The 24125-nt window shown below is 41.0% G+C and overlaps 2 protein-coding genes across 3 annotated transcripts; one reads left to right on the forward strand and one right to left on the reverse strand.

The window, feature by feature from the left end:
* Positions 1-8937: 8937 nt before the first annotated feature.
* Positions 8938-14287, reverse strand: mzt2b (mitotic spindle organizing protein 2B). 2 transcript variants are annotated; one of them, XM_040007213.1, is made up of 5 exons: positions 13909-14287; positions 13522-13707; positions 13280-13440; positions 11827-11964; positions 8938-9405 (listed from the first exon to the last, which is right to left on the reverse strand). In XM_040007213.1, the coding sequence occupies exons 2-5, from the start codon at positions 13695-13697 to the stop codon at positions 9257-9259; spliced, it is 624 nt and encodes a 207-aa protein (XP_039863147.1). In that variant the 5' UTR covers positions 13698-13707; positions 13909-14287; the 3' UTR covers positions 8938-9256. The 2 variants fall into 2 exon arrangements, with proteins under 2 accessions (XP_039863147.1, XP_039863148.1); XM_040007214.1 differs by lacking the exon at positions 11827-11964 and having other exon boundaries at positions 13909-14250.
* Positions 14288-14321: 34 nt separating this feature from the next.
* On the forward strand, positions 14322-23924 carry trim23 (tripartite motif containing 23). Its single transcript, XM_040007211.1, has 11 exons — positions 14322-14451; positions 15084-15246; positions 15657-15778; positions 15868-16146; positions 16227-16409; positions 16491-16706; positions 16855-16989; positions 17107-17236; positions 17366-17476; positions 21942-22066; positions 22151-23924. The coding sequence occupies exons 1-11, from the start codon at positions 14353-14355 to the stop codon at positions 22328-22330; spliced, it is 1743 nt and encodes a 580-aa protein (XP_039863145.1). The 5' UTR covers positions 14322-14352; the 3' UTR covers positions 22331-23924.
* The last annotated feature ends 201 nt before the right edge of the window (positions 23925-24125 follow it).

The raw sequence follows: 24125 nt of genomic DNA on the forward strand, positions 1-24125 counted from the left end.
CATGGAATGGGGAAAAATTTACAGGCACTTGATTATATTTAGTTACATTTCACCAGTGGCAAATTGCTTGTTTTGTCTGACCAACATGTTAAACGAATTAAAAATATGCAAACTCGCTGCCTCAGAACAAGTAAGCGCTAACTGAAGATGATGAGTTATTATAACATGTCTATTTCAAGTGTGATATTTCAATTAAGTAGTACAAATAACCTAAAAAAAAAAAAAAAAAAAAAAACATAAGTCACATGAACCTGATACACTGTGCAGGAGCATGTGTGCTGGACTGTACATAACTTAGGTGTGCTGACTGAAAAAAGTAAACAAACTGCAAAACAGCACACAGACACAGGCAAGTGATTACAGTGAAACACTGATAAGACAAATATGTTGCAGAGTGAAACAGGACAAACAAGTAAGAGTCTCTGCACTTGAAAAGTGTGTGTGCATGTATGTTCATGTGTGCATCCCTCTTATCTCCAATACTGTCTGACCAGAAGGGGGAACCAAAGAGGGGATGAAGAAGGGGGAAAAAGGAATGGAAAATAAATCAATAAATTATGGCTATTGCTACTACAATCACGTCCCGCTAGGGATAGAGTGGTGCTCGGACTCTAGAACAGCAATGGCAGCATGGTTAGGCTTGTAGGGTGAACAATATTACAGTTATCATTAATATTGTAATCATGTATGCTTCAATTCATCCTCTTTCTCTGTAAGATCATCATGTTTGCCTTTTTTCTGTTAAGTTTGATTTTAGTCCCTATTCTGAGATGCATAGATACCTCTTATAGATGGAAACTGGCCCACTGGGTTTGATCCTTATCAAACTGCCCCCAGACCCTGATGAGTGGGAATAACTTAAAAAACACGATGAAATACATTTTTCCCTAAAACTTAAGTGTTTAATATTACCTTCGATTTTTTTTTCCCAAACTGCCTTTGCCCCTATACTCAAAAGTTGGACTAATTTAGCTAACAGCTCATTAATAGGCCTGAACATGAACACTCGAGTCTAAGTCATGGTGTTCCGTTGCAAGTTAAACCTTAAGACTGTCCCCTGCAGATCACAGAGCAACAACAATCAAAGATGAATTGCAACATAACTGATAATGTCCATACAAGGGAAAAAACAAGCATAAATCAGTAGTATTTGAACATCTATGCAGACAATAATTATGGAAAACTCAATTTAAACTTGTTTCTCCTGGAATGTCAAAAATGGCTTGGCTTTGCTTCCTATCATTGTATGGAAACATATTTGAGACTAAATCTGATAGTTGGCCTGGAGTGGCCTGATTAGACAAGCTTGTATTTATATAGTCGTAACAGTAAAGATTCGAAGCACCTTTCTACTGTAACTATGGAGATTTCAGAAAACAAATAATATAAGACAACAGCTGTGCACAGTGCCTCCCCTATTGTGTGTGCGTGTGTGTCAGCGTGTGTGTAACCTGACAGCCTGCCACACAATAGGGGTCCAAGTGAGTGTGAATTCTATTCGTTCCCACAGCTGCCATTAACAGACGGAATGAACAGCCTCTTGCTAATAAAGTGAATAAATAAATAAAGCTTAAGAGGCCTTGTTTACCTCCTCAGTCTCTGTTGATTAGTGCTACTTAACAAAAAAGCAGGATTTGGTATGTATGTGTGGATTAACTCTTTGTCATTACAGTCAGGGTTTATATGTTTACTTTGGTAATTACAGTTACTCGAGAATCATGCTGTTTGGTGGATTGTAAATCAGATTATGGTTAATGTAAAACAGCAGCAAGTGAACAAGAAAGCAGCAAAAGTGTCTGCAGAAAGTTTTAGTTTCCACACTTCAGTCATAAACTCAATCACTGTTAAAAGACAAGGCTGTGAGAGGCAGTATTGCTGTTGTTGCTTTACAAATGTAGAAAACCATACAACATGTGGCAGCAGATTTGTATTTCTAGAATTGCTCAACGATTAGTTCATTAAGAGTGAGTGAGTGAGTGAGAGTGAGCAGCTTCCGCTTCCTTGGTGTACATCTGGCTGAGGATCTTACGTGGTCAGTACACATAAACAAAACAGTGAAGAAGGCGCAGCAGCGCCTCTTCTTTCTCAGGAGACTGAAAAGATTCGGCATGAGCCCCCGCATCCTCAGGACCTTCTATCACTGTGCCATTGAGAGCATCCTCACTGGATGCATCACCACCTGGTATGGCAACAGCACCGCCTACAACTGCAAAGCTCTCCAGAGAGTAATGCGGTGCTCTGAACGGATAATTGGAGGTGAGCTTCCCTCCCTCCAAGACATCTACAGGAAGCGGTGCCTGAGGAAAGCAGGGAGGATCATCAAGGACTCCAGTCACCCCAGCCATAAACTGTTCAGGCTGCTTCCATCAGGAAGGAGGTTCTGCAGCATCCGGTCCCGAACCAGCAGACTGAGAGACAGCCTTTTCCACCAGGCCATCAGACTGCTGAACACTTCATAGACACCTCAGCTTCACTACTGGAACTTCAACATTATGCACTCCACACTGTATATAAATGCCACTTGTTTTGCACAAAATCCACATAAAATGCCAGATTTAGCCATCCTTATGTTTTGCTTGTTTTATGTTATTGTATTTTTGCACACCTCTGTTGCTTGTGAAGCTCGCACACAAGAATTTCACTCGCATTTACTGTACCAATGTACCTGCACATGTGATGTGACAATAAAAGTGATTTGATTCGATTTGATTTGATTAAAAACACTGAATAATCAATTAATTTGCATCTATTTTGTGTGATGGATTAATACACCCATGCTGCAGTATACGCGGAAATGGTTTAAATAAACTACATGGTGCATGTGAGTGTTTATTGTAATAGCAAAGCCCAAATGAGCATTTTATCATCTTATCATGTGGCTGAGGCACACGGGAATAAAAATGCAAGTTACAAACAGAGACATTATAGAAGGAGCTGAAATAGCACTCAAGGAATCCTAAATTGAAGTCTGTGGCAGAATTGTGAAACACTAAAGATGGCGTTTGTCCTACCCTTCCCTTCAAGAGCCAAGTAAGCAGCAGACTTGGGAAACATGTGAGCTACTAATGGTTTTTTATAGAGGTTCACAACAGTTTCAGCTGTGTGGTGGCAGCTATACAGTCAAGGTGAAACATAAACTACGCCTGTTTTTGTACTTTGTAGTTGTTATCAGGACATAATAACAGAAATGTGGTCCTTATAAAACCAAAGTTTTGGAAGTCTGCTGGTTTGAAGCATTCGAGTGTGTGTTAACACAGTGTCAAGGAGGGATCTTAAACAAGTAATTGCTCCTGCCCATAAGGGAAGGGTTAAAAAGGTCCAAAACAAACAAAAGGGAAAAGATTAATTCCCATATGTGGATGTCCCAATTAGTATGCTGTTAGATAAATAGCATGGTCTCAGTTAGTTTGTTAAAGTTCATGGCAGTGCAATTAGAAAACAAGTATGTAAGCTTGTTTGGATAGGTTTGTCAGGAGAAAGACCGTTTTTGGGACAAATATCCTTTGGACAGAAGAGACCACAATGCAGATATTTGGTCACTGTGTACAGTGGCACATTTGGTGAAAACCAAACTCAGTGTATCAGCTCAAACAACTCAGACCAACTGTCAAGCATGATGGTGAAGGGGTGATGACTTGGGCTTGTTTTCCAGCCACAGGACCTTTCCATCTTGCCATTGAGCCAAGAATGAACTCCTGTTTATTCCAAAGCATTCTAGAGTCATCTCTCTGACAGGTAAAGCGCAACCAAAACTGGATCAAGCAATAATCCCAAACACAGCAGCAAATCGACAACAGAATGGCTGAAAAAGAAAAGAATCAAGGTTTTGCAGCAGGAAGTCAAACTCCAGACCTCAACCCAGCTGAAATGCTGTGGCGGGACATTAAGACAGCTTTCTATAATTGAATGCTGATAAAAAAAAAACAGTGGGTCAAAATTCCTCCACAACAATGAGAGAGACCGATAAAGTCATACACAAGGTGATTATTCTAGTTATTGCCGCTAAAGGTGGTTCTAAAAGCTTTTGAATCATGGAGTGTTTTCACACACAGCGTCTGCTCTTTGGCTTTGTTTTTGTTAACTGATCACACTGTGCAATATGTCATGTGTTGTTCATCTAACTTAGAATTCATCTAATTTAAAACTTTGTAAGTAGATAATTCAATATCCAGTCCTGACTTTTTACCATCACTGTATCCACTTGTCTAAGTTGTAAAGATCTAAGTTGTTTTTTGTTTTTTCTTGGCTTACTCTATCCACAATATGCTCAATGGGATGAGCAGAGATGCTGATGCTGTCAACATTCTGGACTGGTATTTAATACATAAAAATATTATAATATTACATGTAATATTATCATGTTCATAGCATATATTATTATATTACATTAATTATTATAAATAAATAAATACAAACTCAAAATTTATTTTGTGGATTAAATTATCTAAAGGTTCTTCCACTGACATGAAATTAATGGTCGTCTCCCCCTTCAATAGGAGTTTTACAGTACCTCAGTCAAGTCAAGAAAGCTGCCAGGTAGCAAGAGAAAGAGTTTTATATCAGAGTTAATTTACTGGATAGCGTTTTGTTGGCATTCTCCCCAGAATTTCTGTTTTCCCAAATAGAAGAACTTGAAGTCTTGTTAAGCCAAATTGTTATTTGATGATGGTCAAAATAGGTATAGGTAATAGATGGGAAAAGATGACTGTAAATCTTTGGTGACTCATACAAGAATAGAGTAGAATCAGCTGACATTTTCTTGTTAACCTTATATAAGCAGAAAGAAAATCTGTGGGAAAAGGTGTAGCTTCGCTTTGCATAAGAAGACAGAACACAGACAAAGCAGCAGGGAGCCTCTGATTTTTTTTTCTCTGCACTGTCTACCATATTCTGACTATTTTGTGTTTTTTGTGGTTTTAACTTTCTTCAATTGGTTTGACATTTTATAAACTCACAGCAATTTTAAAGTAAGATCAACTCCAAGTCACATTTTAAGGTGGTCAGTTTAAGTGATTCACAATGGATACGTTCTTGTGGGGTTTTTTAAGTGTGTTACCTCTTCTTTAAAGCTGCTTTAACATCACACCTGAGTTTTCGTCCTAGAATACAAAAGCAGCAATGCAAAACAGTATTTTAAGATACCCTTTACACTATATTACACACACACACACACACACACAGACACACACACACATCATTATCTTTTCTCACTTATCTCTAGTGGTATCTAGCCATGTAGATACTCTTGTATTTGAAATATCTTTCACTGACTTTACTGCCTACATGCAGAAACAATACAGGTGAACCTGTCTGGTTTTCACATTCAAGGCTGTAGCTATAATTGACAATACTTAGGTCATGTCCTTGAATTTTCTTTAAGGAGTATGGTGTTTTTAGTCATCCCAAAGAAATGTATTTTTTTCTTTTAAACCACATTTTGTCTTGTCACATGTTATTGCTCTATGTGTGACAGGATAATGTCACTTCAAGGTCTTCAAGGTCTATTTTATCGTATGCAGGAATACAATTTGACTGTTGATTTTGGAGGAGGTTTCCTGGAGAGAGGTACTGAAGGTAATGTAATTACTTTAAAAAGGGAGATTTCTGAACTCAGCTTTTCCAAAAATAGCAGCTATTGCATAGCCTACACAGACTGTATATAAAAAATGGATCCAGCCACGCGGATGTGACCCAATGGTCACCATTTTTGGCATTTTGAAACCAATTGTGACTAATAATGTGGGGTCTGACTGTGAAAATGAGAGACACTGAAGGCTCATTGGCTAATAATTATGACTCACAAGGAGTTAGTCAAACTGAGTAGTCACAGTCCTGATGTGTTAGCATCATTTTTCAGACCAAGAAAATCCATTTATGTTTTACTAAGATTTTAAAATGTGTTGCAAATCGCAACAAATTCACACCATAAAGTGTGGCCACATTGTGACATTCTTACAATGCTCAAAGCTGAAAAAGCAGTCATCAGTGTTCTAGGAATCTCAGGAGATTTAGGTGTTCAGAAGATAGAACAGACATTTCCTGATTCGACTAAATGGACAAATACGTTGTTTTATAACTTGGACTACTGTTAACACTATTACTGCTTTTGGCAGAAATAACAAGCAAGAAATAAAGCGACTTTTATGGTCCTCTAGTGCTGATCCAGCTATAAGAGGAACAATGATGGAAGGGGAGGATCAGTGGGAAAATGTTTAGCTGCTGGTTGAAAGACTATAGTGCGAGGCGGGTATAGAGAGTGAATGGAGATAGAGACAGAGGATAGAGGGAGGTGCTGGTGGTGGTGGTGGGAGGGTGCAACAAGATGGAGAGAGACTGCCTGCACATACTGTCAAGGCAGTTAATATAAGGTGTGGAGATAAGGCCCCACAGACAAACATTGACCAAATCAGGCATTTCAGCAGCGCAGCCTGAACTGTCAGTCAGCCTGAGAGACAGACCAACAATCAGCACTCTACCTCTGATAAGGGCTCTACTGGGCGCGTGCAGGAAATAGCCAATCTGCAGCCGGCCTGGCAAGGAGGGAGGATGGCGGGGAGTGGGATGATGGAGAGCAAAGGGGTTAGAGGGAGGGAGTGGATGTATAGACAACAAGTGAGGGGAAAGTGGCCTATAAATTTCCAGAGAAATGTGGACCGAGAGTTCACGGAAAGTGATAATACCTGAGAGAAAAAGGGGAAAGAAGGAAAGAAGAGAGAAACAGGATATTCCTGCGTACCACACCCAAATCCTTTCAGAGAGAAAGCGATTCAGTAGGGAATATAAGTGACTTGGTTAAAAAAGAGAGGGAGAAAGAGAGAGAGAGAGAGGGAGAGACAAGAGGTGTGATATCGACTCTTAAAATAGCGTCTCTCCCCAGTTTTTTGTCACCTGGGAACAGCTTGCACAGAGAATGTGAGAACTTGGTTTAGACCAGCACCTTACATTAATGATTTGCCAACAGCTTTGACTAGCTCATTCTTCAACATGCCATTCGCCTTGCCTCGCACACAATAGCATCATTTCATCCTCTCTATTGATTAATGGAGCATATAGTGTGTGCAGGCGCGTGCACGTGTTTGCAGGCCTGAATGTTTTTCAGCGTGCCTGAGTGACGAATAACGCTCTCTATTTAATGAAAGGCTCTGTACAGGCTACGAAATTCCCTCATAACAAAATAAACACATCCAAAATACTGGAGCGGATGCCAATGGAAATCCAAGTCAGTTGGAAGGCCACTCCTCGTATCTTGGATCCACACTGGCCCCTGTAGGTGACATCGAGGCACTGCAGGCTGGCAGCAAGTTTGAAGAAATAAATTCCCAGCTGTTTACCTTTGTCAAACACATTTAGGCTCCTCCAAGCAAAACAGTAAGGAGCCCCAACAGCTGGCGAGTATTTATTTTCAGAAGTGGAGTCAGAGGGGTGTCTGAGCTTCCTTGATCATGAACCAAACTGCCATTACCATGACCACTGATAACAGTAGGAATCGTAAACAAGCTAATCACCGAGGGCCTATTTGTATTCTCGTTTGTGTTTGCACACGCTGATGTGCAGGGGGGAGGGCGCAAAAACTAGAGAACAGGCGAGGGTGGCAGGGGAGAACGGGGAGGGTCTCCGATGGAGGGTGGAGTGCGTGTGAAAGGGTTAAGTTCCCTCCCTGGCTGCATGCTGCTTTCCCTTGCTCTGTCAAGCCCCATTAAACCTGCTACACCACAGCAATATGGTGCCATCAATTACAGGCACGCTGCCATCAATGCAGAGCGCAGAGGAGAGGAGAGGCAGGAGCACATAAACAGGACAAATGGCCACATAAAAGACATAAAGCCCTGCAGCCTGCCTCTCTCAAACACACACAAACACTCTCTCTCTCTGCACCTTTTACCTTTTTGAGGTGTCATTCTGTTTCTGAATGAGTCTGGGTTTGTTTCAAATACAGATGGGAAAGAGAAAAAAAACTGCACAATGCATGCATTCCTGACTCTTTCATGATACTGAGGCAAATTTATGAAAAAGGCTAAAAACTATGTGAAGATTTAGGCTCACTGTGTTAACTGCAGTGTGCTTCTACTGCCCCCGTGTGACAGATGAAAACCCAGTCACCAGTACAGAGCCAAAATAAAAGTCCAAACTTTTAAAAGCGCATATTAACTTTACAGCACTCCATGCTCATCATCAAAACACCGAAAGATCCAAAAGCAGTGAGAAATCTCCAAAGTGACACAAATCTGCATTTCATCTCTTTTGCATGTCTCAAATTCTTTGCTGTATTTCTCTCTCGGTGTCAGACAAAGAACCATTTGTCTGAGATGGAAAGCCATTTTTACTGACCAGCGAAGAGAAAAAGAGCCACTCTTTACCTTGGGTGCCGTACTGTCTTCAGTACAACAGGTCAGTGAAAGACACTGACAATGTCACAAAGCAACTGAAAATCAAACACTGGGAAAATCGTGAAGATGCAATGTTGCTGTGCACCACATACTGCTACTGCTGAGAGGCATACCTCTGCACTCACTTTAAACACCTTCAACATGTCTCTGAGAATGAAATCGGCTGAATTTGAATCAGGTATCTTTTTTTTTTTTTTTTTTAAATTACATCAAATACAAGCAACTATTCCAGTACATATTTTTTGCATGCTGTAAAAATGTGGAATTGGTGTATGTTGCCGCAGAGTAAAAGAGACAAATCTGATAAGTAAATTGTTAGGAGATTTTTTTTTAAAGATGTGATATAAAAAACAAAAACGTTCACGATGAATAGACATTTCTCAGTAGAAAATATTCAAATTAAAACATTTATTTTTGTCTTCTTTTGTGTCTCACTCGTTTGATAGCAACTGGGCAAAAAGCTTTACCCACCAAAATCTGACAGAGTAATAAGGAGACACACCGCACACCCATTTTGAAATAGTTAGAATCTTAAAGAACTGGATTAGGCAATTTTTTATTTTTTTTTTTACATCAATGACACTTGATTAACCGATGTAGGCAGCTTTAATTTTTCAATACAGCAGACACTCCCTCATAACATATCTTACAGTTAATTGTCGGTGTCTGAACCACATAAAAAGATTAACACTGATTATTTACACCAACCATTCATCTTTTAAAAGGAGGAGGAAAATGATACCAGAACATCTATATTTATTTGTAATCTAGGTAAACCAGTCCTTTAAGATGTAAAACAGAGAAACGTACACACAAGTTAAACGTAAAGTAACCTACATATTTACAAATGGCCTCCAACTGCCAGAGTTTTAGGTCGAGTTTATCTGTGAGGAAGAACTACTGCTGCCGGAGCTCTTGGTTTTCTGCCCTCTAGTGGCACTGGGCTGCCGCTGCACTCTCTGGCTGGAAGCCTCCCTGCTCTTCTCACTGTGGCTGGTACCGGCTTTACTGCGCACTCCTGAAACGAAGCAAAAAAGAAAATGCACTCAGGGAAAGGAGGAAATAAATGTTTAGGTAACTGTTATAGGACTGCTTCGCATATACCATGCAATATGGCATTTTAGAAAAATAAAAATGGAAATAATAATGACGGGGAATGAGAAAGTGCAGCTGATAAAACAGCTCGTTTTCTTATATACTTGACACTAACTATGAAGTGGCGAGAAAGTGCCCTCAGAAATTATGAACTGCAAATATAGCATGTGTCAAGAGACCTGACTATTTCACTGGTGAAGGAAGAAAATATATTTTTTTTAAATTTTATTTTATTATTCTTCAGCACAACTGAAGAATAGACAACCCGAACTCTCTTTAGCTGTTTATTTAAGTAGTCTTCAAGAACATTTCTCTAGGCTTCTGAAGAACATTTGTTTTCTTCTCTGTCGAGATGATTCAATACCACTTCAATAATGGTGAGGTCAGAGTTTTAGGAAGGCCAATCCATGACCGATTTGTGTTCTAGTTTGTGTTTTTCTATCCAGGTATGCTTGTGTGCATTGGCAGTATGTCTGGGCTCACTGCCATGTGGGAAAAATAAACCTGTTGCCAGCTAGATTTCTTTCTTTCTTTTAGCTTTCCAGATGGGACTGTATGGTGGATCAAAAACTGACGGTACTTTCTATGTTCTCAATTCAAGAGAATATTTTGACACGATTATTTAAAGTTTCACATTTGATTCATCACTCTATAAGACCTGATGCCACTGATTTTCAGTCTAGGTCTTTTGAAATATGGCATACTTCTGCATTTTCTCTATGTTTCCCTTCCTTAAGAATGGCTTCTTGATGGCCACACGTTCCACTGAGCATATTTCAAATGAGGCTTCAGCAAAGAGTAGATGGATCAGCTGAAGGGCCAGATCCACCTCTCAGGTCCTGTGTCAGTTCTTTCTGGAACTTTTTCCCTATGTCTTAAACATATGACTGTCAGATACTGTCCATGTACCGCAGACAGTTTTCTGACCCGCCAACTTCTTGTTTTGTCCTTCACTTCTCCAATGTTAACTTTGGCATTTTTTAAAGATCCAGACAAAGAATTGTTTTCTTGAATATTTTACAGGTCAGTTTCAACTGGCTCAACAGGAAAGAAAAATAAATAAATCACACCTTTAAAGATGATCAACTACAAGGACTGGACTGAAAAGGAGTGAAAAAGCAGTCAAAGAAAAACTCTGAAGGACCTTTAGAAAGCCTGGAGCAATATTTCTTAAGACCACTTTAAAAATACTGGAAATTACCAGTACTACCCCTCAGATTCCTAGAAGACATGCCTACAGAATCAATTTCAAAACCCTACATCATTATATTCTTGAAAAACCTTTAGGTCAAGGTTAGTGAGATTAAAACTCACCCGAGAGTTTTAGTAGATACACCTATGGTATCAATTTGAAGGTGCTATGTCGCTTCGTTCTCAAGTTATTGCATTCACAAACTTAAGTGTCCACACTGCCCTCCCACCCACCGAGCTGGGTGGGTGGGAGGGCAGCAATATCCCATAAGCCTTAGCAAAAATAATAATACAGGAAAAAAATAAATATATTGTTCCAGCTGATAGTGATATTGTTCATTGTTTTTGTTTTACAAAAAAGTATTTCTATAGCGTTTATACTCTCCATTTGTACTATAATCACAGATTTTAGCATTCTTTTTTATTTTGAAAGTGCTTCTTCAAGTTAAAGTTCTGTGTGTATATATATATATATATATATATATATATATATATATATATATATCTCACTAAACTGATTTAACCATTTAGAAATACAAAATCAAACCGTTGGGGTTGCTTAGGGTTAAGGTTCTTAGCAAGTCAAATGTTTAATCTGTTATTTAAAAAGTCATAAAAAGCTTGGTGCTCGCACACTTTTCTCCGCTTTATTTGTCAAGTTTAAGTTTCTGACCATTTATACTGAAGAAGACTTCTTCAGTAAGTGAAATCCTGAAAATAGAACTCAGTAAGTGCATATTGTACGAACCAAGTCAAGATCCTCTTTTCTTGTTTCGTCACAGGTTAACCATCACACAGCAACATAAAAGACTTTTTTTTTAACTTGTAAATTCAAGCTACTCTTGTGTAAAAGAGTCAATAAAAAGAGTACTTCAGAGTTTCTTTTATAACTTTCTAGCCACTTAAAAACAAAGGGAAAAAAATCCACTGCACGGTGAATAAATCTCCTTGAGTATGAAAACATCCAAGGGCAAATTCAATTTTTGCGATCCACACACAATTGCATGCATGCACATATAAAGAAAGCACAGCATGCAGTTTGTTTTCCAAAATCCTGCTCCATATCAAATGGCACATAAATACAACTTTTGTTAATGAGAAAGGCAAGCAAGTGGGCAGATGGAGGTGAAGGACAGAGTGCAGCAAAAGGGACCTTGAGAGTGAGGAGAACTAGTGTCTTGGGGGCCGTAGACCACAATCTTAGTGTTGACCCTTGTGGCTCTGGGGCCTGCTGCTGTGGGGGGAGCTGCGGCAGGTTTAGGGCTCTTTCCAGAGGCCAAAGAGTCCTCTTCTTCAGGAAACAAGACACACAGAAAAAAAGACAGAAAAGAAAGAACTGACAGGGATAGAGAGGAAATCAGAAAAGCCTGCAACACAGTGAGGATGAGCAATTTGTAGATGAGTTTGCATGACTATGCCTGTCTTCAGATGCCCTCCTTTTATGTGGAAAACTGTGCTGTGTGGGGTGAAGTGAAGATTGGATTTAGTTAGTGAGGTGGGGTAAGGGAAGAGTGCAGCACAGAACCTCTGCTACAGCACGTACAGAACTTAAATGGAGGAATGTGATTATTTCACACACTTAAAAAGCAAAGAGAGGAGCAAAGAAAGAATATAACATAAATTGTTAGAAAAAAAACAAACTTTAACATTCTGAGTCTTTGCATCAAAAATCATATCTGTAGCCACACACACTCTTGTTGTTATCAGAAATTACTGTTACCAACAACTGGGCTTGTTTGCATTGGAAAGTAGGTTGGTCTTAGGATCCCCTCTGACCAGTCCTCTTCCCTAATGTTGTCCATTCCCACCAGATCATACACCAATCAAGCATAACATTATCACCAACTGCCTAATATTGTGTTGGTCCACATGGACTCCACTAGACGCCCTAGAGGTGTGCATTGGTATCTGGGACCAAGAGGTTAGCAACAGACCCTTTAAGTCCTTTAAGATGTGAGGTGGGGACTCCATGGATCGGACTTCTTTGTCCAGCATATCTCACAGATGTTCGATTAGACTGAGATTTGGGAATTTTGATAGTTTATACAACAATAGTTTATATATCGATTTAAAAAAGAAAAACACAACATACATAATTTGTGCTAAAATAATAATGATTTGTGGCATAACTATGCTACACTTTACAAAAAACAGTGATGAGTTCTTTCTCCTTCTAGCCTTGGCTTTCATTAAAGGTGCAGGGTTTTATATTGCCAAAAATATGAACCCACAATGATTAAAAAGAGCAAAACACATCCTGAACTTTTCTGACTTTCAGAGGGTTAAACTGTAGGTGACAAATGACAGCCCTCTTTTCCAAAGTCAATTGTGACCTAGGGGGTGATATCTGAATCTTAACTAGTGTTTGTGGCTGCTGCATCCTGGACTGACCAATGGTGGGTTAGGAGGACCCAACAGAGGGAGAAAACAGGAATGGACTACAATAAGGCAGTATAAATGGGGAGACTAAAACTTCCCAGCCTGATTTCTGCAATGTTTCTTAGTTAAAAGAAGGTAGACTATGTGAGCTGAAAGATAGTCAACATTTAAATGACAAATATACATATACTTTCAGTTGCATTACATCCCATTCTTCAGATACTAACCTCTGGCTTCTGTGTGCGCTGTGGTCATGCTTGTGGTGTGGGCGCCAGCTGAAGGGTCTCCACCACAGCTTTCAGCTACCCTCTGTCCTGCACACATTGCCTTCAAGGTCTGGAAGACTGCTTGAGGAGCCACATTCATCTTCAGCAAGTCCACTATGATTCTGTGAGGAGGAGGAAGGGGGTGAGGACATAAAACCATGGTCTTCCATGTAACCCACAGATAAGGCTATTATTAGACATACTTAAAAACCTCCTGATCCACAGTGATTCCTGCAGCCTGAGTAAGTTCGAACAGCTCAATTTCTTCGGCGCTGAGGACTTTCTTCTTCTTTATTGCATATTTCTGCACGTTAGATGTGACAACCAGCGCAGGGGAGTCAGGGGCGGAAGGAATCGCTTGTTGTGCTTGTTGAGACATCACTAATGAACTGAGGGGTTAGATTAAATAAGAAAGCAAAATAAGGTGCAATGACCAAAAGAAAATACAGCGTAAAGAATGAGAAACACGGCGTAAGTGAACCTCCTCTCCGAATCAAAAATATCAACATTTATCAAAAATATAACCACAATGAGACTTAAATGATTAACACAGCAAACGCCTGATTCATTAAAATTAAAATTATACCTACCATTACGAGCGCAATGCTCAACGTTTAGTTGCTTCTGTTTGAGCCAAGCGTGACGCGCCAAAAATACGTCATTGTCATGCGTTTCATACGTGATCCTCTCAAAAAATAAAATAAAATAAAAAAAGTATGTTTTAAAAAGTTACATTATTCAGTTGTCCGTCACGTCTTCATTTAAGATTTAAATCCGTGTTTTACAAGCCCATATTAATTTTAAAAACTCTTTCCAGGAGAAAATCTTGCCGCTACTCAGTTATTTTCAAACGCCCCTGGTTATTTTTGGGGGCAGGGTATTTTTTCGTAAATTGAACATAAATGACTGGAAATATATAGGCACGGTAGCCTATGCTAGTAGAGATGCTGAAAGAGCGAAAAAGAACAAAACCGGAAGTGCTTCTGGGGATTGTCCTCTCAAACCTGCTCGGGTCTCTGCGCCGTCGTCCAAGAATGGCCGCTGCTGCAGCAGGAATAAACAAGCAGGGCGCCGTAGCGACGATGGAGCCCTGTATCCGACACGGGAGAGGAGCTAATGGGAGCACGGTTAAGGTTGTAATGTTGTCACTGCAATCTTAGATCCAACTACATGTCGATCGGTGGTGTTTGGTTATTTTGTTATGTTGAGCGAATGACCGACATCAGGCTTGCCTCTGACGCTTTTGATTTTGGGCGAACGCTGCTGCGTTGGCGTCGTTGGCGTCGTTGGCAGGGGATGTCAGAGCTTTATTTTATAGATCGGACCAGAGTCGTGTGTAAACACTGTTTCACAAGACGATCTTTTTTTTTTAGCGCTGCATTATAAACTTAGACTGGTGCACGTTGACATGGCTGGTATTTGTGCCCGCATCATGCTAGCAGATGAGCTGGCTGGTCTTCCGTCGGTAGTTGGCGTCAGTGCTAGCTGTTGTTCACTGCTGCAGCTCCTCTGTGAGGGAGCCCAGCTCAGAGTGTGATTGTGTCAGAAGATGCTTTTCGTACTGCTTTCAATGTATTCATTTAAAGATCACTGAAAGTAGAAATCAGAAGTGTTATCCAGCTGTAACGCTACAGGTCAAGATGACTGCATCCGACTAGTTATTGTTCTGTCTGAGACCTTATAGAGCATCTCTCTGCAGTAACCCAGAAGCATCTGTACCCTCCTGTGATCGGGTGCTTTAATACTGGTATTGGTTTATTTGCAGGTGCTGGAATGTGGTGTTTGTGAGGATGTCTTCTCTCTCCAGGGGGACAAGGTCCCTCGTCTTCTGCTCTGCGGCCACACGGTGTGCCATGACTGTCTAACCCGGTTGCCCCTCCATGGCAGAGCGGTCCGCTGCCCCTTTGACAGGCAGGTCACTGAGCTGGGTGAGTGATGTCATCACGCTTTCCAGCATCGTATATATAGCGGACACATATGTGTAATACCTGCTATATAAATCGTTGTAAGTGAAATTCAGTGGCTGAATCCTGAGACTGATCGTTCTTCTAAAAACAAGAGCATAAAAGAGCTATCAAAACCAACTAAGAACCTTAGAACAACATCCTGTGATCTGCACATTTCTCTTTATTTGACTTCATGCAAGCCCCATTAAAAAAAGAGACTTTTACCCAGAAGTTGTGAAAAATTGAAGTTGTCTTTATTACAGAAAACATTATTCTTGCTGCAGAAATCCATCATCCAGTTGAGGCTAAGGGTGTTTTTGAGGGCATGGAGCTCTACAGTGCTTGCATTATTTGCCTTTCAAAGTGAGTTTGCTTTCTTCACATTTGCTTAGGGGACTCTGGAGTTTGGGGTCTAAAGAAAAACTTTGCTCTGCTTGAACTCTTGGAGAGACTCCAGAATGGAGCGACTAACCAGTCAGGAATGGCAGAGGACGCCTTGAAAGGCATGGGAGAAGTAAGGCAGCTATGATTTTACTGATAAGAGATGTGTCACCTTCACACCTTCTGCATGCTTTATCCTCAATCCATCTTTTTATAAACTAGTGTATAATTCGCTGCGACGAGGATGAGAGCCACACAGCCTCCATGTACTGTACCGTGTGTGCCACCCACCTGTGTGGCGAGTGCTCTCAGCTCACCCACTCCACTCGCACACTGGCCAAACACCGACGGGTGCCACTGGCTGATAAGCCCCACGAGAAGACCTTGTGCCCTCAGCATCAGGTCCATGCCATCGAGTTTGTCTGCCTGGAGGAAGCTTGTCAGTCCGGGCCCCTCATGTGCTGTGTATGTAAGGAGTACGGCAAGCACCAGGGCCATAAGGTAGCTGCAAAACTTGTTCCCATATTAGATATAGTCACTGAAAAAGATATGGTTATATATTGCCCTATTTTCCCTAACAGCATGCTGTTCTTGAGACTGAAGCCAATCAGATTCGTGCATCCATTCTGGACATGGCCCACTGTATCCGAACCTTCACAGAGGAGGTGTCCGAGTACTCGAGGAAGTTGGTGGGCATCGTGCAGCAGATAGAAGGTGGCGAGCAGATAGTTGAGGATGGAGTAGGCATGGCACACACTGAACATGTAAGACAAAGGGCTTCTTAATAAAACATGAATGATCATGCTTCTGTTTTGGCTCTTAGATCTTTCCCATGTGTGCTTCAGGTCCCCGGCACAGCAGAGAGCGCCCGCTCCTGCGTCCGAGCTTACTTTGCAGATCTGCACGAGACCCTGTGTCGGCAGGAGGAGATGGCGCTGAGCGTGGTGGACGCCCATGTAAGGGAGAGGCTCATCTGGCTGAGGCAGCAGCAGGAGGATATGACCATCCTGCTGTCTCAGGTGTCCACCGCCTGCCTGCACTGTGAGAAAACACTTCAGCAGGTAGGAGATGTGAGGAGTACTGGTGAGTTTAGGAACTTGTTTCTTTCTTTTCCTCACCCCAATTAAGATCAAAGCTGTGGTGATTTTGGGGAAATGCTTGCGTAATGCCGTTAAAGGTGTGATGTGCGTTGCTTCTTTTGTCTTTTAGGACGACTGCAGAGTTGTTCTGGCAAAGCAGGAGATCAACTGTTTGCTGGAGACGCTTCAGAAGCAGCAACACCAGTTCACTGAGCTGGCAGATCACATTCAGCTGGATGCCGGCATCCCAGTCACCTTCACTAAGGTACACGCTGTCGCTGCTCATAGAAATTTGCTTCTGTAAACCAAATGTGTCGCAAAAAATGGAAAGGCCTTGGGTTTTCCTATAAATGTAGTAATGACACTGAAAATGTCTTTTCAGGACAACAGGGTCCACATTGGTCCAAAGATGGAGATCCGCGTAGTGACTCTGGGGCTTGATGGCGCTGGAAAAACCACCATCCTATTCAAGCTGAAACAAGACGAGTTCATGCAGCCCATCCCAACCATTGGTAAATGCACTTGCAGTTTAATGGTTCACAGGGTCACTTTAGAGTCAGGATAATACAAGTCTTTCTTTTTATATATATATATATATATATATTATCCTATATAAAGCTTGCTTTTGATCTTTGTCCAAGGTTTCAATGTGGAGACGGTTGAATATAAGAACCTAAAATTCACCATCTGGGATGTGGGTGGGAAGCACAAGCTCAGACCCCTCTGGAAACACTATTATCTAAACACTCAAGGTATGTTTTGTGCTTTCTGTGCTTTGGATATTTATAGCATGTTCTTGGATTTAACTAGTACTTTTGTGTGACTTGGACCACTGACAGGTGAAGTGAATAACTTGGAGCATCTAGTTAAATGCACAGTTTTGCTGGGAAATCTTGGCTTTGTGTGTATTTCACTTTGATGCTCACAGACGGTATATAAAAGACAAATGTAGTCACGGTGCCCATTGGGTCCAGTTTTAAGGCAGAAGTGAGGTCCAGCAGAGAGCTGATTGCAGGTGGTGTGGATACCCAAGTTTGTGAGGCGATGTAGGATTTTTAAAGTCATTCAATACTGTATTTGCATCTGCTGAAAACCTCTGGGAGTTTTAATCTTGGTAACACTGACTTTAATAGCAAGGTCAGTGGTCAACTTTCAGAAAATAGCATATGATTTTCAAACATCCATTTATCCATCTGCTAGGTGTCTAAAGGTTTAGCACTGGTGACCACCAGTATTTTTTGAATGAAGCTCTGGAGATAGTGGAAATACTTGACAAAAGATGTTGAAGATGGAGCTGTCAGCAGGGGGTATATAGGAAGTTCACAGAGAACACTCATAGATGTAGTGAAAGATGACAGGGTTAAAGTGACAGAGGAGGATGCTATGGTAGGGTGACATGGCAGATGATCCCCTGTGGCGACCCCTAAAGGGAGTAGCCAATAGGAGCTCTCTACAGATTGACTCAATTTCATAGGCAGGCTCAAGGGTGTGGTGCCAGTGAGAGGTCAAATGCACTGTGATGTAAGGAAACACCAGCAAATGGGGAAAAAAAACACACAACCGAAATGAAAATAAACACAACAAAATATCTTTACGGCAACAATAATGTGACTGAACAGCTGCAGAAGTGACAGAAACCAAAACATGTGTAGGGTTGAAACGAAACACATGTAAAAAAAGGGGAAGATTCATCAGTGATTTGAGGGAGAAAATGTTGCATGTAGTATGAAGCGCCTTGAGGCGACTTTTGTTGTGATTTGGCGCTATATAAATAAAATTGAATTGAATTGAATAGTGTTTGTTACAATCACATAACTCACATAATACTCTCGATACATGTTTGCTATTAACCGTTTGCTGTCACTTTCGCAGCAGTTCATCACATTATCGTCTCCCCAAAAACACTTCCGTTTAGTTTTGTGATTAAAGAAAAAAGTTAATTCTTTTATTGATTGATTTTTGGTGTGAGCTTTGCACAATTTGTTTCTATTTCCATTGTGTCTTATTGAAATTATGTTTTGTGAGCTTTTGTAGCGTTTTTCTCGTTGCTTGTGTTTTGTAAGTTCCAGTTTGTTTGACCTCTTAGGGCCAACGTACAAGTGGCTATTTGAGTTACTTCAGTTTTTTGAAGCTCTGAGTTTGCTTCATTTTTCAGCCCTATAAACTGCTGCTTTGTGCCAGCTTCTTAAACATTTTTTAACAATTCCTCCTGCCATGGTCTAAAAACTGTTCCGGTATGGCTCCGGGCATACAACAAAGAGCATAAGGCACTGACCGAGAATCCAAACTCCCCAGATCCCTATCCAATCAAAGGTCTGTGGAACAAGCCTGATCCATGGTGGCCCTATCTCCCCACCCAAAAGATCCTAGCTAATGTCCCAGTGCATGATTCCACAGACACTGGGACTGTATCTGACTGTTCAGAGCTGTAGGACTTACAGTGTATTAGTGTGTGATTTTACTGTTTCCCTCGATCAGTGTATGTTGACTTTAAGGTTTCTGAGAAACATTTGATCCCTATCATGTCACTAAAGCATTGCAGGTTCGAAGGAAAAATCATTGTTGTTCATGAGTAAATATACCTTTGCTTGCCAGACAAGCTTTTTGACTCCGTGCATTAAAAAAAAAAAAAAAAAAGTAATTGATTGGCTTTTTTTGTCATCTTTTTCGCAGCCATCTACTTCTAACCCACAGTACTGTGTAAAGTGATGGAATCATTAATGTTGTTACACTGTATCCTCTGCAGACCTGAAATATCTCCGGGAAATGTCAAGGCAATCCATCAGATAGTTGACATTTATGGTACAGACTGAACCATAAATGTCAACCTCTTTGTGGTGTGAGCGGAAAAGTCAGAGGATCACCAAAGTCAGCCGGTTTCATCCTTCGGGATCCATGCATATCAAACCAAAAAAAAGAACGGCTGACAGTGGCCACTGATGGGTTAAGGGAAATCACGGCACACCACAGAGTGATTGGTCAGACAACAGACCACAATAGTCTAGAGGTACTAGTAAAAGAGAGATTTTTTTTTGTTTTTATTTCAAATTCCTGGCGGGGTGTAAAGAGATGTCTTTGTTGCACCTTCAATCTGTGTGTGGTTTCAGCACAGGGAGGGAATTAAACAAAGTTAGAAAAATATACCAAAATAAACCCATCGGTTACATTGGCTAAATGAGAAACAGGTTGATTTACAGCCTCACTAAACTGTGAGGCCACACAGCGTGGTTCTGGCTAACAGCAAAGCAAACCCTCATTTATCTTGCAAAATTTAACATATTCCAGCTATCATGAGTTTATTAACTTTAAAATGTAGGCATGTGAAAGGCTTGTCGTTTACTTTAAAATAAATTGAGGACAATACAAGCACACTGGCTGAAGTACATCAAGCATGGGTTCTGTTCAGAAGGAAGAATACCAGACACTTTCACTTGGTCTTAACATAATCTACAAATAACCTTTGATTTATATATTAGAGAGCTCCACATTTTTTGTCTTGGACTCTACTGAAGTAGCTTTGTGCTTGACTCACAGTTTAAAATAATCCTTATTTTATGAGGTGTGGTGATGGGCCTCAGGAAGTTTTAGCTGTTTTCCTTTAAGCAGGCTTTATTGTGATCAACTGCCCCTCAGGAACAAGATTTACCCCTCACCCACCTGCATAGCATGTGGCCATTTTTCAAACCTTTGTGGATATTGTGTTTTTACTTGATTTGTTTTTGTTTTACATTGGTTGCTTTCCATTTTTCATTTTAGGTTTTACCTTTTTGGGCTTTTAGTACATAGGACAGTAAAGACAGGAAAATGAGCCCTTACAGGTTGGCTAAATGATGCCCATGTCAGGCGGGGTTAGGGCCTCCCTGTATAATAGGCTGACTTGGTGTCAGATGTGATTAAAAAAAAATAGAAGCACAGAAGCCTGTAGACAACTGTGCTGTTAGGTGCTAAGCTAAACTGTCCACAAATTCAAGTGAACAGCTCTGTCACCAGGCGCTTTGTTGCCAACATTTCAGTTGTTCACTAGCATACAAACAGTTGCATTACTGTCCTGTTGCTGGTGTTTAGTAGCAATACTTTCACCCTGGGAAGTAGCAATAGTTTCCCAGAGAGTTTGTAGTGCGGAGATCTGGTGGAAGTGTATTCCAAAGTCTTACAGGTAGGTTCTGTGTCCCATGGTAGTCGGGTGAGCAGGTATAACAGACAAAAGAGAAAATGAAAAAGAGCAGAGTGGACAAAAGGGTGAATACGTATGGAAAAGATCAGATAAATATGGAAGAGCGAGGTTATGAAGGGCTTCGAAAGTAAGAAGGAGGATCTTAAAATTGATTTGTAGCTGAACTGGAAGCCAATGGAGCTGTTTAAGAACTGTTGTTATATGTTCAGTGGATCTAATTCTGGATACAATACGAACAGCTGAATTTTGAATTAGCTGCAGTTTATGGAGAGATTTATGAGGTAGACCATAGAGAAGAGAATTATAATAATCTAAACAAGATGTGACAAGAGCATTGATAAGTATGGCGGTAAAGTGGTGCTGTTTGGAGAAAGTGAGGGATGCCCAGGCTTATTGCATGTTTGGGCCGTCTTGACATCCACTCATGAGTGTATCCACTGTGTGGCTTTTCCATGCAAACTACTCCACTGCAGGCTAGCTTGCCAGGCTAACCTGTTGGGCAGCAACCCTTTGCTGTGTGAGGCTGCTACAGCACAAGGAGAAATTGTGATGCGCAATGATTTGGCCACAATGCTGTGCAGAGACAGACCCTCAGCCCATCGCTACTGCTTTCCCGTTGCTGGAGGTCCACGGAGTACGTGAGGGTTTCCCCCCTGCTGATGTCACCCTGGGAGGTGATGCTAATGAAGTCTGAACTTTTAGCTCATAGGAAATATTTGAATTTATTTTTGTCACATTTATACGAGCATCACCCTTCACAGCATTTGTATGATGGAAGAAAGGGAAAGGCATCATAGGTCTGCTTTAACAGTAAACCAGATGTAGACAGAAGCCGCAATCTAACTGTTCTGAACTGAGCCTACTATGACTGCACTGGGGAGAAAGCACCTACTGCTCTTAACAGAAGAGGGGTGGTGTCAGCCTTTTAGCGCTACATGTACAAAACGTTGTACCCATAGCCATAGTTGTTGTCAGTCTTGATGAGAAAGGTGTACAGACCACTATTGGTAAATCTCTTTCTTTCAACTCTCATATTTGTGCAGCGGTGGTGTTTGTGATTGACAGCTGCCACCGGGACAGACTCATGGAGGCCCACAGTGAGCTGGCCAAACTGCTGACAGAGAAGGAGCTGCGAGATGCCTTGCTGCTCATCTTTGCAAATAAACAGGTAGTGTAAAGAAAAAAAAAAAAAAAAGACACGTAATCTTGATTAAGCTCAGATGCCAGGTTGCATCACCTGTCCACTTTACAGGACGTTCCCGGCGCTGTGTCTGTGGAGGAGATGACAGAGCTGCTAAGTCTGCACAAGCTGTGCTGTGGGAGGAGCTGGCACATTCAGGGCTGTGACGCCCGCAGCGGGATGGGCCTCCACGAGGGGCTGGATTGGCTCTCCAGACAGCTGGTAGCTGCCGGCGTCCTGGACGTCGCCTAAATGCCGCCTCCCTCCACATGCGGACTCTTTTCAATCTCCCCCCAACCCCCTGAAATCTGAACACAAACCCCCAGCCTCTGAGCCTGGTTCATCAGTTCTCCAAAAACTTTTTAACATGAGCTTCACTACAAGGCTGCAGCTTTAAACCCGACTTCTCCACCTTTCCATCTCTGAGCACCATTGTCGGCAAAGAAAACAAAAGACGTATATATCTTCTCTAGCTTCGTAATATGGGAACTACAAATATGTCTTCAAGCCTGCCCTTCCTGCTACTCCCGACCTCTGAGAAATAGTCACTGGACCTAAATCCTGAGTTGAGACTACGTCCTCCCATCCTGCTTTATGCCTTCATGTGGCTTACACACTTCATTTTTTCTTCATAGTTTAGGTGATGAGCTGTTTATCTGGCATTTATAGCTTTTGAACTTAGGTCCAGTTAAATGTTAGACATGCTCCTTGTGCCCTGACAAAGTGAACTGTGTCTGTTTTTTCTACCCCACATGTTAACTCACCATAACCCTCCAAATACGTGACCTTGAACTGAACTAAATGCACACCGGTCCATGTTGTGATGATAGTATCATTTATGTATGCTTTTTAGTGCGCTTCAAATCGTCCTGACTGTTGACTTTAGTCCCCTTTCAGTTTATTCCAGTACACTTGCAGGTTAAGTGAGATGGAACAGAAACATTGCTATGGTGTAAAGGGGACCTCTTATGCACACTTTCAGCTCCATAATTTTAGTCTTGGATTAAATTTGGAGTAGCTTTGCATGATTCTCAAATCAGAATACTACATAGTCATCTTATACTGGGGCTTTGGTGACAGTCTGCCCCACCACTTGGACTTTGCTCCAAAGTAAGGTTTCAAAAAGCTTTTTATTCCCCCATGGAAGTTCTAGTTATTCCACTTCCTTCCATAGATTTCAATTCAGGATTCTTTGGCTGCCACACGTCTGCAACAAGCTGTTTTCTTCTGATTCACACCCTTACACATTACACAACTGTATGCCTGCCATGACCATATTAGGATATCCTCTCACGCTGGCATCATAAAGAGCCAAACTTATTATAATGTCACCAATAACATACAAATAGCAGAAAGGAAGGAAAAGCATAATAGGTCTACTTTAAATGAACACAGTGGCTTCAAGCAGTCTAACGTTCAGATTTTGCCTGGTCATCTACCGTAAGCAATAGCAGCTGATTTTTTTTCTTTGGATCTTTGTGTGGAAAGTTTTTTTGTTTTGTTTTTAAGAGTGTGAACATATTTAAAAGCCACAGCGGGTAAGGTTTGATTTGAATGTAGTGTTTTCTGTTACTAAGCAACTGTTTACTGAGCTCACTGATGAGCGGGACGAGCAGACTTTACTTTGATACAAGCTGTTGTGGGTTTAAAAAAAAAAAAAAAAAAAAAAAAATCAGAGTTTTTAAATGCACCGACTCTGCCTCCGTTTTGTTGAGCGTACTGCACGCAGAATTTGTCGACTGCACTCGTCTGCCGCCTCGCTCCAGAGTTTCCATTTGAAAGCAAATGAACCACCTGCTGTTTCTTAAGTAGACTATGAGTGTTAAGCTCAGTGCGAAAGAAAAAATAAGTTGTGAAAATATTCCTCTATCCTACACAAGTTTTTTTTATGTTTTCATTTTTCTGGAGTGCTTTTAAGATGGTACACCGTTAATCAGCCTTCAGTAATTCTGTAATGTGAAAGTAGTGAAACGTTAAACCTAACACTTACACTTGTCTTGTTATTGAGGAACCATCATTTAAGTTTGATCTTTATTCATTGCTATGT

Source organism: Simochromis diagramma, unplaced genomic scaffold, assembly GCF_900408965.1.
Source record: "Simochromis diagramma unplaced genomic scaffold, fSimDia1.1 OVJJ01000682.1, whole genome shotgun sequence".
Classification (NCBI taxonomy): domain Eukaryota; kingdom Metazoa; phylum Chordata; class Actinopteri; order Cichliformes; family Cichlidae; genus Simochromis; species Simochromis diagramma.

Excerpts from the sequence above, each read along its gene's own strand:
- trim23 (XM_040007211.1), top strand. The coding sequence starts at position 14,353 with ATGGCCGCTGCTGCAGCAGGAATAAACAAGCAGGGCGCCGTAGCGACG. Across the intron at positions 16,410-16,490 it reads GCATGGCACACACTGAACAT|GTCCCCGGCACAGCAGAGAG; the intron begins GTAAGACAAAGG and ends TGTGTGCTTCAG. Across the intron at positions 16,707-16,854 it reads GTGAGAAAACACTTCAGCAG|GACGACTGCAGAGTTGTTCT; the intron begins GTAGGAGATGTG and ends TTTGTCTTTTAG.
- mzt2b (XM_040007213.1), bottom strand. The coding sequence starts at position 13,697 with ATGTCTCAACAAGCACAACAAGCGATTCCTTCCGCCCCTGACTCCCCT. Across the intron at positions 13,441-13,521 it reads GTGGATCAGGAGGTTTTTAA|AATCATAGTGGACTTGCTGA; the intron begins GTATGTCTAATA and ends TCCTCCTCACAG. Across the intron at positions 11,965-13,279 it reads AGCGCACACAGAAGCCAGAG|AAGAGGACTCTTTGGCCTCT; the intron begins GTTAGTATCTGA and ends TGTTTCCTGAAG.